The sequence below is a fragment of the Pygocentrus nattereri genome, chromosome 15 (assembly GCF_015220715.1).
Source record: "Pygocentrus nattereri isolate fPygNat1 chromosome 15, fPygNat1.pri, whole genome shotgun sequence".
Taxonomy (NCBI): domain Eukaryota; kingdom Metazoa; phylum Chordata; class Actinopteri; order Characiformes; family Serrasalmidae; genus Pygocentrus; species Pygocentrus nattereri.
The window spans coordinates 17,884,636-17,901,343 of NC_051225.1; the positions used below are offsets into that span (position 1 = coordinate 17,884,636).

General features: G+C 41.6%; 1 protein-coding gene across 2 annotated transcripts in view; it reads right to left on the reverse strand.

The window, feature by feature from the left end:
• Positions 1-16,708, reverse strand: part of armh3 (armadillo like helical domain containing 3) — an 80,360-nt gene that overhangs the window by 43,834 nt on the left and 19,818 nt on the right. For both annotated transcript variants that reach the window (XM_017725687.2, XM_017725689.2), the window contains exons 5-7: positions 5,725-5,832; positions 4,062-4,154; positions 785-859 (exon numbers count right to left, since the gene is read on the reverse strand). In XM_017725687.2, the coding sequence (XP_017581176.1) occupies positions 785-859; positions 4,062-4,154; positions 5,725-5,832 (276 nt within the window). The remainder of the gene's footprint in view (positions 1-784; positions 860-4,061; positions 4,155-5,724; positions 5,833-16,708) is intronic.

Genomic DNA, 16,708 nt, shown 5'->3' on the forward strand with positions numbered 1-16,708 from the left:
TTGTTTTACATATTCTATTCTTTTATTTATTTTTTTTTTTTTTATCAGTTTTTATTTTGTCCATCTTTGATCTGTTATTTAGTGAGTTATTTCATTTTTTGCCATTTTGCTGGTATTATGATTTTTTTATTTCCTTACTATTATTAAGTATTTGAAACATTTGCACAATTTTTAATTTTATCACCTGATAAAAAGGATGGAGTTTAGATACAAAAAGGTGTACTTAATGAAGTGGCTGCTCAGTGCATATCATACCCATTCATGTATATTGTTTTACTGTTATGTCTAGTTAGTGTCATGTGTATGTCATATTTATTTACTGTTCTCAGAATTTGTTATGTGCATTCATTGTTCTATATGCTTGTCCTGTGTATTTATTGTATATTCCACACTTGTTTCACATGGTTGTGTACCTGCACTTCACATAGTCCTGTGTACAATTCTGCTGTTGTGTGTTGCCCCCATGGGGCTTGAAGAATGACATTTTGTTCTAACGTATAAAATTCATATTGAGGCATCACAATAAAAACCTCTATTGACACGACTAGACAATTCTAAAATTTCGCTCATTTTGTCAGTCAACACTATTTAATCAATTTGCTAATCTAAAACAGAGTTAGCTAAAAAGCATCTACGTTATTTTTGACATTTGATTGTGCCACTAAGGGTTGGATAATTTACTAGGGTTTAGTAATTAGTGACTGCAGCCTAAATGTAAGACCGTTGTAAGTCAAGTGAACACCAACAATTATCGGTAATGAGTGTGACGCAAACACAAACATACCTGTAAAATGGCCTCAAATATGCTATTGATCATGACATATTCCAATATAGTATTCTGACTGATGTTGTCTGTGACCTGCAAAGCAGAAAATAAATTATTCTTTTGCAGTAACTGACAAAGGTCAAATAAAGTCAAAACTTGATATACTAGTTCAGAATAATGGTAGAAAAAGAACTCCAAGTACAACAAACAGTTGGAACTACCTGAATCTCAGTGTGACATACTAAAAGGCGAGCACAAAACAAAGGAAGTAATATTTCCAAGGTCACATTATTTGTGGCTACTAATTCATGATTCAGGTGAAAATTAATCTTCAGTAATTGTAAGGCCTATGCTAGGCTAAACACTGGAGCAAGAGCAACTGACCTATGTTCTGTAAGCAGAAGTTAATATCAGCTCAAAGCATTGTTGAAATAAAAAGTATAAAAGCATGTATTTTTGAGTGTGATATTTTATATGTATTTCCAGTCAAGTAATATGTTGCTGTTGGAGAGAAGCCACATTTCTTTCTGTGTACCATAGTACAGTGGTCTTCAATTTCAGTCTTGGGGACCCACTGCCCTGCACAGTTTTAATTGTCCTCTGCCCCAACATATTTGTTCCTGCTCATTAGGTAATTATCAAGTTCTTCATGAGATGGAACAGGGAGGTTGGGGCAGTGGACTTGAGTGAAAACAACTACAATGATCCACTCCCACTGGTTAAAACCAAAAATGTCTACAGCAGAACTTTCTCTTTAACAGAACAATTTACCTACCCAACTACCAGTAGCAGTTGTATTTTATCTAAAGCTGAAATGGAACAACTACACTGATCAGGCATAACATTATGACTACCTCCTTGTTTCTATGCCCATTGTCCCATTTTATCAGCTACAAAGTGCACCTATACAGGTGCACTTTGTAGCTCTACAGTTACAGACTGTAGTCCAGCTGTTTCTCTGCATACTTTGTCAGCCCCCTTTTACCCTGTTCTTTAGCACACACACACAGCAGTGCTGCTCGAGTTTTTAAGCACTGCGTCACCTCACTGTCGACTCTATTGGCGGAGTGTCTACATCTACAAGGTGGACTGACAAGGTCCATCTGATCTCCAGACGGAGAAGCGTGATTAGTCACTCCAGAGAACACGTCTCCGCTGCTCTAGAGTCCAGCGGCGGCGCTTTACACCACTGCATTCAACACTTTGCATTGCACTTGATGATGTAAGGCTTGGATGCAGCAGCTTGGCCATTGAAACCCATTCCATTAAGCTCTCTATGCACTGTTCTTGAGCTAATCTGAAGGCCACATGAAGTTTGGAGGTCTGTTAACAAGTCTGGAGCATGGACTTGTTGCACAGGTGGCATCCTATCATGGAACCAGACTGGAATCCACTGAGCTCCTGACAGCTACCCATTCTTTCATAAATGTTTGTAGACGCAGTCTGCATGCCTATGTGCTTGGTTTTATACACCTGTGGCCATGGAAGTGATTGGAACACCTGAAAATAATGATTTGGATGGGTGTGTGAATACCTTTGGAAATATAGTGTACATAAAACCCACAGATCTAGAGGATCCCATAAACATCACAGGAACCAAAATACCACTAATCTAATCTATCCCACACAGTCATCACAATCTCAGACTGGGGTGTTAAGTGGGCTCTGGAATTACCAATCCACAATTCCTGGCTTTGACAGGGACCTGGTTCACCCCCAAGTATTCAGCAACTCCAGTGGCCCTATCCTCTGCTTTTAACTTTTCTCATTCTCAGCGACAGACTGGCAGGTGTGGTGGCAGGTTTGCTTCTGTCTAGATAGTGGCATTTCATTGCACTCTCATTCTCTCGTTTTTCAGTTTCTTCTTTTGAGTACCATGCAGTTAATGTATCTATTCCAACTAAACTTCATGTCACTGTCATTTATCACCCTCTTTATCCTCTATGCAACTTGATAGATGAGTTGGAGAGTCTTTACCGCATCAATGAAACCCCACTTATTCTAACTTGATGACTTACATTTTCTGTCAGACAAACTGCAGTAGCATTTTAGACCTGATCATCAGCAGACCTACCCCAGCGTTGTATATTACAGTGAGGCCCATTCACTGCTCAGCCCATCACTTTCTATACTTTACACTTACTGCCCTGCTCTGGGTGTCCCTGTCACCCCTTCATGTTTATTCTTAACTCTGTGTAACCTGCAAACCATCCCTTTCTAGTGTCTTGCTTCAACTGTCCTAACTACCCTCCCCAACCCTGACTGCTTTTCTTCTCTCTCTCTCTCTGGATACAGCTACATATACTTTCCTTTTACTCTCATCTGCAATCAACCTTCTGTGTCCTCTCGTCCAGGCCAGCAAGATCCACCTCCCTTGCCCCGTGGCTGACAGGTGTCCCATGCTGCAACCGGAGAGACTCAAGAATGGCTCAGAGAAGTGAGAGGAAATTCCAGCTTGACTTTGATCCTTGCTCCTACCAATCACTCGTTCTCACTTGAAGTAACTGCTGCAATATCTGCTTTCTACAGAGGTACACTGGAAGCATTGGCATCTGATCCATGCAAGCATGTTCTCTTTTTTTTCCTCTTCAATCCTCCTTTATCCCCACCACCCACTTCTCAGAGGATTATGTTACCTTCTTGTCTTCCCTCCTCCCTACCAGGCACCGTCCTCTTGCTCTTAATTCCCTATCCTAATTTTGTTCTCTCTCCACTAAGAGAAAATATTCTCAATATATGTTGATTATCTTTATGTTATTTTCTTATGGGTTTTAACCATGTTTAGTGTTCAGTTTCTTATTATCTCAAGGCTTGACTACTGCAACTCATTCCTGGCTAGCCTTTCTGTGCAGAACTGCACGGAACTTGCAAATTATCCAGAACACAGCATCATGGCTCATCTTAAAGTTCACTCATGTCACCCTACTGCTGCATTCTGTTTACTGCCTTCCTGAAGCTGCCTGCATCAGGATTTAAAACAATTATTAAAGCAAATTTAATAAGAAACCACAAATATAGATTTTGGGCCCTGCATGAAACAATATATTAGCATGTTCTGCACATATTTTTTAGCTGCTCATTTGCATATTGGTACATCGGCCAATATCTGGATGACTCGTTCCACATACTGGCTTGTGGCAGAGGGAATTACTCGAAATATGATACATTACTGATAGTCATTCAAAAGTTCTAGGTCAAAAATACTTATGTGGTTAATTAAATACACAGTTTCTAACTGACTGAATTTACTGAATGTAAATGGAGTATAGTGAATTATGGAAGGGTATGTTCTTACAGTAACCAGACACAGCAGAAGCTTTAGGCACAGGCTCTTCAGGCTTTCTGAACCATCCCCACACAGCAAACCATCTAGGCTCTCCATTAGGTCCTACAAGCCAGATAAACAAAGACATGAGTCATCCAAGAGAAATACAATCTAGATAATACACAGTGTGCTCCAAAAGTATTTGTTTTGCAACTTTTTTCATTTGAGGTAAAAATTAATATAGTACACCCTGAAATGTTTCTTTTAAATGTTTTTTTTTTCAGATGAGCAAATGGTACTGAAATAAATTACAGTAAATTAAATTATGCGTTCATAATCTCATTTCAGACACTAGTGTGAGTGTCTCATACTGCAGCTGGGCTTGTATTCTCAGTCAACCACTACACTAAAGGGTGTTGCTTCAGGTAATAAAGAGAATGAACGCAATAATCCAACAACAGAAAATCCCATAATGAGAACTTGCTCTCCCCAGATATTTTCACATCACTTACTGTTTGTTGAGCAACAAATTTTGGTGCTGCGCAATTTTAAAAGACCATTAGATTAGATTAAGAAAACAAAATGGAACATATATAATTCACTTCAACATTTCTTATTTCAATAAATCTAGCTATTTGTTACTTCCATGTTAATTTTAATATCGGTCATTCTGAATTGCCTTATTTGCCTGATGATCACACAGTGCATGTAATTCCCATTGGCTTCAAAGAAAGCAACAAAACTGTCATTTTGCAACCAGGCTTGTGTAATATTGATTTTTCCCTGCTCATGATTTACAATTTAAAAAAGAAATCTAGATTAACAACGTAGATTAAAAAAAAGGGGGGGTGGGGGGTGTGGCGCTGGAGCCTATCCCAGCAGTCATCTGGCGGAAGGCAGGATATACCCTGGACAGGTCGCCAGTCCATCGCAGGGCAGACAAACAGACATAGACAGTAATAATAATAATAATAATAATAATCTAAAAACACCGCTATGCTCCATTTGCTCCATTTAGACAGTCTAAAGTTACTTCTTGTGCTGCTGTCAACTAGAGCTCTCTTTTATAGTGTCAATGCTAGGACGCTCACAGAGCAGCAGCATTTGTCACTTCTGTCTCAGATTAGATTTAGTGGATGCGCCATTTCACCAGGCTTAAATCTAAAAAGCTGCCAGAGGAGAGCATGGCATTTTTTCTTCTAAATAAGTTCCATAATTTTCCCGCCAAGAGCAGTGGCAGTGTAAGATAGGGACAATCAAATCACATCGCACAAGCCTATTTGCAGCACATCAAAAATGGACAATTAAGTTGTTCAATAGTACATTTATTGAGTGTGTGCTTTTTTTATATATCTTTCAAGTATATGCACATAAATGGTCTGTTGATGTTTTAAACTATCTGAAAGCAAAAAGTTATTTTTGCAATGAATTAAAATACATATTTTGTAAAATGTCAATTTACACCTAAAATGTATATGAATGTAAAGAAACTTGCAAATAATTTAATAGATTGTCTTTACATCCATGCCACCTTAGGTGGGTTTAAGTGTACAATAACTCTACAGGAGGTGGACAAATGCACACACATCATACCACTGAATAATAATAACAGTAACAAAAATAATAAAATTATAATGTTTTTTCAGGAGATCAAAAAAAATCTCACCACCACATACCACTCATCTCCACTCACCTTCATTCTGAGGTCAGCTTTGTCAAATCCCACCAGCATGTTTATAATGTCAAAACCTGTAGCTGATTTGTTTTTCTGGTGTACTCCTCTAAACAAGGCACAGAGAGTCTGGAGGACAGGGAGAAAAGAGATGATAGAGGAGACATGAAATAAATATTAGTTTCTTTTTCCCCTATTTAGTGGGAAAGCATCCTCAAATTATTCCAAATGCTTAATAATAATAATAATAATAATAATAATAAATTTTATTTAAAGCGCCTTTCAAACACTCAAGGACACTGTACAGATAAAATGGGAAAAAGGGTCAGATAAAGCAGAAAATAATATAAAACAATTAAGAGTTATTAAAAGCAGTCCGAAACAGGTGTGTTTTCAGTTCAGATTTAAAAGTCTTGAGTGATGTGCTGGAACGCAGGGAAATGGGGAGCGAGTTCCATAACTTTGGGCCAACAACGCTGAAGGCTCGTTCACCAAACCCTTGTAGTCGAACTGGAGGAACAACCAACAGGTGAGCATCAGCGGAACGGAGAGAGCGAGCAGGACAGTATAGTGAAACTAAAGAGGACAAGTAAGGGGGGGCCAGGTTCTGTAGTGAACGGAAGACCAAGAGTAATGTCTTGTACTGAATGCGGTATTGGATGGGTAGCCAGTGAAGGGATATCAGTTTTGGGGTGATGTGCTCAGAAAATTTAGACCGTGTCAGGACCCTGGCAGCAGAATTCTGCACATGCTGGAGCTTCTTTATTCTACTGGCAGGCAGTCCAGCCAGCAGAGCATTGCAGTAGTCCAGTTGACACGTAACAAAGGCATGAACAAGAGTTTCAGCCGCAGAGTCAGTGAGTGAAGGGCAGAGTTTAGCAAATGTTTCTTAAATGGAAGAAAGCAGTTTTAGTAATGTTACTGATATGGGCTTCCATTGTGAGAGCTGAGTCCAAGATAACACCATAATGCATTTCATCAATAAAGAACGTAATCATTGTTTTTTGATCAATTTAATTAATTTGGCAAAATGTCTGCATTTTTACTACAGAGAAGCACCACCAAAACATGCTATTGCCACCACCATGCCGTTTGTATATTTGTCTCACTGTGATGAACACTCTCCTTTGGCCTTGAACTTCTTTACTGCCAACCTTCTGAATAGTTTTACACATTTATGCATGCAAGTGATGTCGCACCAGTATCTCTTTAGGCACCTCATGATTCGATTATGATTCAGAGACGTCGATGCGATTATAAAACGATTATCAATGCATCTTTTTTTCTATGCAGGATTTCTATTTTCCTACTTGGTAGTTTTAAAGCAAAGTATTTATAATGATCCAATTTACTTCCAATATCTTCTATTAATAAATCAAATGGAAGTAATGTGGCAAAGGGTTTCCTTGTGGCAGTAAAATATTTGAGACTGGAAGCTGAATCTCCAAAGTGTGCAGCATGGCGCTAAAGCCCTGATTCTCAACAACAGAGAACTGCTGTGCAGACTACAGGTCACATAGCAACAGTCTCGCCAAGCGAGTAACTTAGCTATGAAAACACAAAGAGATTAGGACAAACATTTAGAGATGAATGGACTTATTCACATTTATTAAGCTCCGCAGTTAGTTTTCTGCTAAGTTAAATCTGCAATGAGAGACTGTCTCTCTCTAAAAAGTTGAAGATGAAGTCGCTTCTCTTTCGAATTTTAGAAAATTAGAATGAGAAGCTGGCAAATGAGAGCTTAAGAGACCTCAGCTTTGTAAAACAGCCGAATGTTGAGAGACATTTTACAAGAAACTGTTCTAGTTTTGCATGCAAACTCCACACAGAGAGGACCCCGGTCGCCCGGCCGGGGAATCGAACCCAGGCCCTCCTTGCTGTGAGGCGACAGCGCTATCCACCATGCCACCATGCCGCCCACTATACTAGGAAATTAACAAATTAACAAATTAACAGATTAACAAATACTGGACATTAAATGTTGTGGCTGCCAAGGTGGTTGGACTTTGGTGAACGGACAAATTGGCTCTTCTGAACAATTGGGTTGTGACTCCTGATCCAACCCAGATTGTAATGCAGAGAGTGCAGGTCGGATTTCTCGCTAATCCATGTCTTTTTGTTATGTGCCGCCACAGACTGTCCGGGCACTTCCCAGTTCCGCCTTTTACGATCAGTCAACATTACATTATAAATTAAATATTTAGAAAATCGATTTGACATTTATGAATTGATTCAGAATCGTTTACATCCGCAATGCAATGCATCTAAGAATAGAGTTTTTCCTACACCCCTAGTATCTCTACATTTTCTCCCATTTCTGTCCTGAAAGACTAGAATAAAATTTCTATACACCTCTTTGTGACCTCCCTTTCTGTGGCTCTTCCTGTCCATCACTCAGCTCTGAAATGCTATTAGTTTGGAGGCAAGCGACAGATCTTTACCTTTTCACCTTTTTAATGAACTTCATTATGCTTTGAGTTTGGAAATTTTCTTGCATCCTCACACGTGTTTGATCTGGCTCATTTTTTACCTTCACGTAGCAATGCATTTTTCATTGCAAATGCAGAAACATAGGTACATTTACTTGCAAAATCATGAGCTCAACTGCACTGGGCATCCCAATCACTTAATCATGTTACCTGAAAAGGTGGTTACTTAAGAAGTGCTAAAGCAAGGAGGGGGGGCTTAAGCATCTAGTTGGCAGTTTATATTTTTCCTTAAAGCTGCATGATGCCAGATGTACTTTGGGTAAAGCTCACAGCACTGGTATGAGTTGACACGTTAGTGATCTCATTATGACATTATCAACACCAGACTAAACCAGTTTGTGAGTGACCAAAATCAAAAGTGCTTGTACATCACAATTCTTAAAACACTAATTTGAATCACAGATAAAAATCATTAACAAATGCACTTCTGCTCCATGAACCAACTCAGCCACACACAGTCTTGCAATAAATGATGCACAATGGTCTTTCTTTGTCTGTCAAGACTACAAGCATACATTTTCACTTCTAAATTGTCAAATAAAATCTTTGATAAAATGAGGTTTTACTCATTTACTCATCATAATTATTTTACTTTATTTTATTTGCTTTTATTAACTTTGTAACTTCTATTCCCTTCTGTGTTCCCTTGCCATTTGGGTTAATCTCATTTGCATTTTGTATGTCTTCTTGGTTGATGTGCGGGGGCTGTAGAGAGCGGTCCTTTGTCATGTAACGACCCCCTATTTTGACATCTGGTTATCTATACTTCCAAATCGAGCAACGGGGGAGACTGTAAATTCCTGGGTGGACCTCAACACCTATTTTAATTACAAAAGGTAGAGGCAGCCGGCCATCAAGTAGGGGGGCCTTTTGGGGTTGTTTAGACAAAGACAACTAGTGGGTGTGTTTTTAGCGGAGTGACTAAGTTTAATGGTTGTCTAAGCTAAGCAGACTTGTTTGGTGGGAAGACATGCATTATTAAACTTCTTTTCCCTCACATCTCCACTCCTGTTTTTCTTCAAGAAACAAACGCTTGCCAGCAGAAGTCAAAAGATTTTATGGCGACGAAGGTGGGATCTGAGATCCGCAAACTTTTCTGGCTTTTTTTTAGATGTCTGATGCTGCAAACATCTGCTGCAGTTGAACTGAAAACAAGAATCCTGTGATGGGTCTGCTGGTGGCTGATTCTGTGCTGTAAAGACGCTCACCCTTCACCTCACACACTAACGGTGAATGAAAGAAACACCACACACACAGCCAGAGTAGGAGTGTTGTCTGTCTTATATGTAGTTTCCTCCATGTGATGTGTATGGAGAGATTGCAGGACTTATTCCTGTTTGTCGGCCGTACATCTGGTAGAAAGGCGTTTCTTACCGAGGGAGAGTTTTAGTTCTTTAATTCTGTTCTTGTAGATTTTCTCCTCCTTTATATAGGAAAGGGGCAGAAATGTATAAATATTTCCTGGTCTTTACACAAGCAACGGTGTTTGCTTTGAATTAGGTGTGTCCTAATTTCTCAGTTCCTGATCAGAGCACAAGGTAGGGTCCTGTCTCAGGAAGGAGTTCAGATCTACTTTATTGTTTTGTGTTTGTTTTTGTAAGTAATTGTGTAAGTTTAAAGAACAGCACTTAAAATGCAGAAAGGAAGCAGAGTTTGGTTTTCCAGAGGCGTGGCTGGTTCAACTCCTCACACATAATCCACATCTAACCAATATGCAGACAGAAGTGCATTTGAGGTAGACCTAACAAAGGTGCTAGACAAATTTTGTCTAAAACAAAAGGCTAAACTGTGTAAAAAGTTTGATCTTTCAGAAAGCTCAGCTTAAGTTAAACACGTTTCTAGTATAAATGGAAATATGCAATTCCATGATGTGTGTGAAGTTAAGGGTTGAATTCATGTGGTTTAAACGAAGTTAAAGACAAACATTGACACTAAGAGCTAATTTATAATGAATAAATTATACTGATAGTTTTGGACAAGAAAACATTTCATTGTACAAGAAGTTTAAAATGATAGTATAGTCTAACATTAAAGGGTATTGTGTATTGGAGTTAAAGTAAGACATTTATGCACAATTGTACTTTTATTTATTTCATTGTGTGATTTTTTATATTACAGTTCTCACAATTAGGAATAAACCCTAATCAGTGCAGTTCAGAACAGTTACATTTACATTTATGGTATTTGGTTGACGCTCTTATCCAGAGCGACTTACAATTTGATCATTTTACACAAGTAGGCCAAGGCGGTGTTAGGTCTTGCCCAAGGACTCTTATTGGTATAGTGTAGGGTGTTTGCCTAGGTGGGGATTGAACCCCAGTCTACAGCGTAGAAGGCAGAGGTGTTAAACACTACACTAACCAACCACAGTTGTGCTGTCATATCAAAGGGAGGCACAGTGAGAACTCAGTGCTCAAGAAGACAGCAACAGAGAGCAGTGATTTACAGTAACCAAAAAAGATGTCAGAGAGTGAAAAGGTGTGTGCAGATATGCATGCGCAGCAGAGCTGCGTGGGCACAAAGCCACAAGCAAGCAGCAGAGATGAGCTGCAGCCTTACACAGACATGCATTCACCAGTGACTGGCGGCACAACAGGTTATGACTTTGCACCTCTACAAGAGCCACAAAGAGACCAAAGAGTCCGTACATTAACAGAGAAGGGTCAAGAACTGCACAATGAGCAAGTAAGAAGAATTGCATGTCGTTTCAGTGTGTGCTATTAGAAGTGGAAGGAGGTAGCAAAGAAAGCCAACCAAACGTTAAGTGGACAATGCTCAACTGACCTGCTAAATTAACATGTCACTAAAGTGAACAATGCTTTAAGGAGCTTGAATGCTGCTTATGAAGAGTTGAGATGCATCAGCGTTCCTGACCATGACACATCGTACACTTGACACCTGTGAAACAGTGACAAAGAGGATCGTTAAGCAAGCAATTGACATTCTAGACACAATGAATGGTCAATGTCAAGGGCATGAAGAACAAGTTGATGGAGAGTGAAGGTCAGCCAACACGAGCTTCAGCTCTCACAGCACTAAGGCCTCCACTCATTCCCGTCTAACTTCTGCCAGCAGAAAGAGTGCAGCTGCCGAAGTTGCTGCCAACGAAGCCTGTAAGTACAGCTAGAGCAAGAAAGTCATATTGAAGAACTGCAAAGGCTGGAAGCTGAAGCTGCCCAGCTAAAGGCTAAAACAGGAAGCTAAGCGCAGAGAACTAGAACGTCTGGAAACAATTAAGAACCTGAATGCTGCCAAAGCACAACAGCAAGTATATGAACAGAGTGAATGCTCATGTTGAACATCTAAACAAAGTCAATGCTCAGATGAAATAAATGCGCTGCTCCATCAATTGCAGGATGGTGCATTTTAGAGGAGCGATATGGCAATCCGTTCCTCATAGCCAAAGCCTTCAGAGATAAGATTGGCGCATGGCCAAAGTCATAGAAGTGATGGAAGAAAATCAAACATACCCAAGCTTCAGCCAGTTTGTCACGTTCCTCAAACGTGAAGCCAAATCGCCTGCAATCCAATTACGTCTCTCCATGCACTGAAACCAAGTGAAGGAGAGAAGAGCAAGGTTTTAAAGAACAGAAGTCTTGAAGCAAAGTCCTTAGTAATGAGCTCAGATGAGAAAGCTGTCACCACAAGCTGTGTCTTCTGTGTGAACGTAGGGCACAGTCTACCAGAGAGTCGTAAGTTCATAAAGAAGGCACTCACAGAACGAGTCAGGTTCGTCCAAGAGAAAAAGTTGTGTTTCGGTTGTTTGAAGTGGGGCCATTGCTCCAAGCATAGCAGAGATAGGAACATCTGCAAGACGTGAAAAAAGACATCCAACTTGCCTCTACGATAATCGCACCAAGGACGAAAGGATGCAAGCAAAGACTGATGTAGCTAGAGACCATGACAAGTCAAAGGAAGAGAAGCCAGATCAGCTACAAAATCAAGTACCATGCACATCATGTGAAGCAACATCTCTTAGAGTCACCCAGAATGGCAGAGACACTCATAAATCCACAATAATTCCAGTGTGGGTCTCCACCACGACTGAGCCAAATTGTAAAGTTCTTGTGTATGCACTCCTTGATACCCACAGTGACACAACTTTTATCCTTGAAGAGACCGCAACCGCACTCAATACAAGGAGCGAACCAGTTCAGCTAAGGCTTTCCGCGCTGGCTTCTAGAAACACAGTCGTGTCCTGTCGGAAAATGACTGGTTTACAAGCAAGAGTGTTCTATTCAGATAAGATAATCCCACTTCCAGTGATCTACTCCAGAGAGTTTATACCTGCAAATGGAAATCATATCCCCACACCAAAGACGGCGAAGGTATGGTCTCATCTTGAGCACACTGCAGATTAGATCGCTCCTCAGCAAAGCTGTGACGTCGGCTTGCTAATCGGCTACAACTGTCCTCAAGCCCTTGTACCAAGACAAGTTGTGCCTGGTGAAGAAAATCAACCCTTCGGACAGAGAACAGACTTTGGATGGAGTGTGGTCGGCTACGGTAATCCATGCCTCAACTATGGAGATGCAATTGGAGTAAGCCACCAAGTCATAGTGAAGCAAGTGATGCTAGGTCTTCAATCTTCTTCAGACCTCACAAGTGAAGTGCATTATGTCTGTAGAACACAGATCAAGGAAGTCATCTTGCCTGCAGACGTCGACAAGGTGCTGGAATCGGACTTAGCTGAGAGAGCTTCTGAATCTAGCCATCTCTAGTGTCTCTCAAGAGGATCTCAGATTCTTATCAAAATTGAAGGAGGGCATCATACTTAAGAGTGATGGTCATTATGAAATGCTACTGCCATTCAAGACAGACAGACCGAACAAACCGGATAACAAGGTGTGTGCCATCCACCATCTCAAATGCTTGGAAAGAAAGCTGAGAAGAGATGAGCAGTACAATAAAGATTAATAAAGAATAATAAAGATGCACGAGACCATTACCCGTGGAGATGCAGAAAGGGTCCCAGAAGAAGACATCCACAAAACTCCAGCATGGTATATCCCACATCATGGGGTGTAATCATCCACAAAATACATGCGGTCTTTGATTGCTCCGCCAAGTTCCTTGAACGACCATCTCCTGACCAGTCCAGAGCTGCCAAACACTTTGGTGGGAGTTCTGGCTCGCCTTCTGAAGAGGCCAGGTTGGAATCATGTGTGACATAGAGCGCATGTTCCACCAGTTCCACGTGAAGACAGAAGACCAAGATTACCTTCGATTTCTTTGGTGGGAGAATGGAAATCTTGATGCCCAACCTTCCATCTATCGAATGAAGGTCCATCCATTTGGTGCAGCTTCATCACCTAGCTGTGCCAACTATGGACTTAAGCACATTGCAGCTGAAGCACAGGGACGCTTCAGTGACAACATCAAGTTCATTCAGCTGACCTTTTATGTTGTTGATGGCCTGTCAAGTGTAGCATCCACAAATCAAGCAATCCAGATGGTGAAAGAAGCAACACAGCTTTGCAGCACAGGCAAACTCTGACTGCACAAATTCACCTCAAACAGCAAGGAAGTTCTTGCCACTATTCCCGAGGAATGTGTTGAAGCTGCTACAGACAAAGACATGGCACTGGGTGAATTGCAGATGGAAAAAGCCCTCGATGTGCAGTGGTGTGTGACTTCTGATGAGTTCCAGTTCAGAGTGGTCATCAAAGAGAATCCAGTTACCCGAAGAGGAGCCTTATCCACAGTTGCTTTAATCTATGATCCTCTCGGATTCGTGGCACCCTTTATTGTAGTTGGAAAGCAGATCCTACAGCAGATGTGTCGAGACAAGCTCAGCTGGGATGATACTTTACCTGATGACCTGCGACCTCAGTGGGAACGTTGGATCCAAGATCTACAAAACCTGGCTGATGTTAAGATGCTATGTTCCATCAAACTTCAAGGCTATGAGCTTCACTATTTTTCCAATGCCAGTGTGTCAGGCTATGGTGCGTGTTCATACCTCAGAGCAATCAGTGAATCAGGTGACGTTCATTGTTCCTTAGTTATGGGGAAGGCAAGGGTTGCCCCTACCAAGGTCACAACCATACCAAGGCTTGAGCTGTAAGCAGCAGTGGTAGCTGTACGCAGCAGTGACATGCTCAAGAAAGAACTGGAAGTAGAGTGTCTACAAGAATTCTTCTGGACTGATTCCATGGTTGTCCTTGGGTACATCAATAATGAAGCCAGAAGATTTCACGTGTTTGTAGTAAGCCGTGTGGAACACATCAAACAAAGCACAGAATCCACACAATGGAAGTATTTGGCTTCTAAAGAAAATCCAGCAGACCACATCTCAAGAGCTCTCACAGTAGAGCAGCTTGTATCCTCTAACTGGTTCACTGGCTCATGATTTCTGTGGCAGGAGGAGTTACCAAGCGGAGAAGTCAATATGGGAGAAATCTCAAGTAGTGATCCTGAACTGAAGAAAGTCAGCGGAACTGAAAAGGTTCATAATGTCCAGGTGAAAGAGACAAGGTCATTGTTGGATCGCCTGCACAAGTTCTCTGACTGGTCCAGAATGGTAAAAGCTATCGCCAGACTCAAGCGCCATGCGAAAGAAGTCAAGGGTCTCCAGCTGAGGTCCTGCGAAGTTACCAGTCTAGAGAAAAGGAGAGAAGCAGAGCTGACCATAATCAAGATGGTTCAAGAAGCAACCTTCTCAAAGGAGATACAATGCCTCCTGAGACATAAGGAGACACAAGTCAAGATCAACAAGCTATACAGATTAAGTCCATTTCTTGACAACCAGGGTATTCTTAGAGTGGGAGGCCGCTTAACCCATGCTGCTCTACATCCACATTTTAAGCATCCAGTGATTATATATATACACACACACACACACACACACAATATATATATATATATATATATATATATATATATATATATATATATATATATATATACACACACACACACACACACACACACACACACACACACACACACACACACACACACACATCCATCCATCCATCCTTCTGAGCAATGAGGCCCAGACTTCCCTTTCCCCAGCCACTTCCACTAGCTCCCTGGGAGGGATTCCGAGGCGCTCCCAGGCCAGCTGTCCTGGGTCTTCCCCGGGGTCTCCTTCCTGGTGGACTTGCCTGTGACACCTCCCAAGGGAGGCGTCCAGGAGGCATCCTAACAAGATGCCCGAACCACCTCAACTGGCTCCTCTCGACGTGGATAAGCAGCGGCTCTACTTTGAGTCCCTCCCGGATGACCGAACTTCTCACCCTATCTCTAAGGGAGAGTCCAGCCACCCTGCGGAGGAAACTCATTTCAGCCGCTTGTATTCGCGATCTCGTTCGTTGCGGTCATTACCCAAAGCTCATGACCATAGGTGAGGGTGGGAATGTAGATCGACCGGTAAATCGAGAGCCTTGCCTTATGGCTCAGCTCTTTCTTTACCACAACAGACCGGTAAAGAGCCCGCATCACTGCTGACCCAGCACCAATCCGCCTGTCAAACTCCCGCTCCCTTGTACCATCACTCGTGAACAAGACCCCGAGATACTTAAAACTCCTCCACTTGAGGCAAGAGCTCATCCCTGACCCAGAGAGGGCTCTCCACCCTTTCCCGCGTGAGAACCATGGCCTCGGATTTGGAGGTACTGATCCTCATCCCGGCCGCTTCACACTCTGCTGCAAACCGATCCAGTGAAAGCTGAAGTTCAAGGCCTGATGTCTCCAATTAATATACATTAATATACGTGTGTATGTGTGTGTGTATGTGTGTATATATATATTCATTCCAGTCCCAGATGGTCCATTTACACACCTAATGATGGACTACATGGATATGGGGAAGCCGGTAGGCAAGTACAGATATTTGATAGTGGTGGTGGATGTGTTCAGTCGCTGGGTTGAGGCACAAGCAACAACTAGGGAAACTGCTGACGCAGCAGCCAGATTTTTGTTGAGAGAAGTCATACCAAGATTTGGCATACCCGATAAAATAAGTTCAGACAATGGCCAACATTTTGTGAATGCTGTGATAGAGACAATCGCACAAGCATTGAGAATCAAACGACGATTGGGATGTGTTTATCATCCTCAATCACAGGGCAAGGTAGAGAGGCAGAATGGGATCATACGTGCAAAAATTGCAAAAATCATGGCTGACAGTGGCCAGAAAATCAATTGGCTAGATGCACTACCGTTAGCCCTAATGAGCATGAGAATATCAACCAACAGGACCACTCACCTGACTCCTCACGAAATGCTAACGGGTCGTCCCATGCCAGTGACTTACTTGCGTGGACCTACTCGTGGTCCAAACCTTGAACAATTGCAAAATGAACTGCAGGAGTATGTCAAATGCCTGACAAAAATCCACAAAGAAATCTTCACCCAGGTGAAAGGCGCCACTGAGGGGAGAACCTCCACCATCAACAACGAGCGTCTGAAGGAAGTGCTTCCTGGCGACTATGTGTACGTCAAAACCTTTAAGAGAGGCTGGAGTGAACCAAGACGTGAAGGACCATTTGAGGTGATCCTAGTTACGCCCA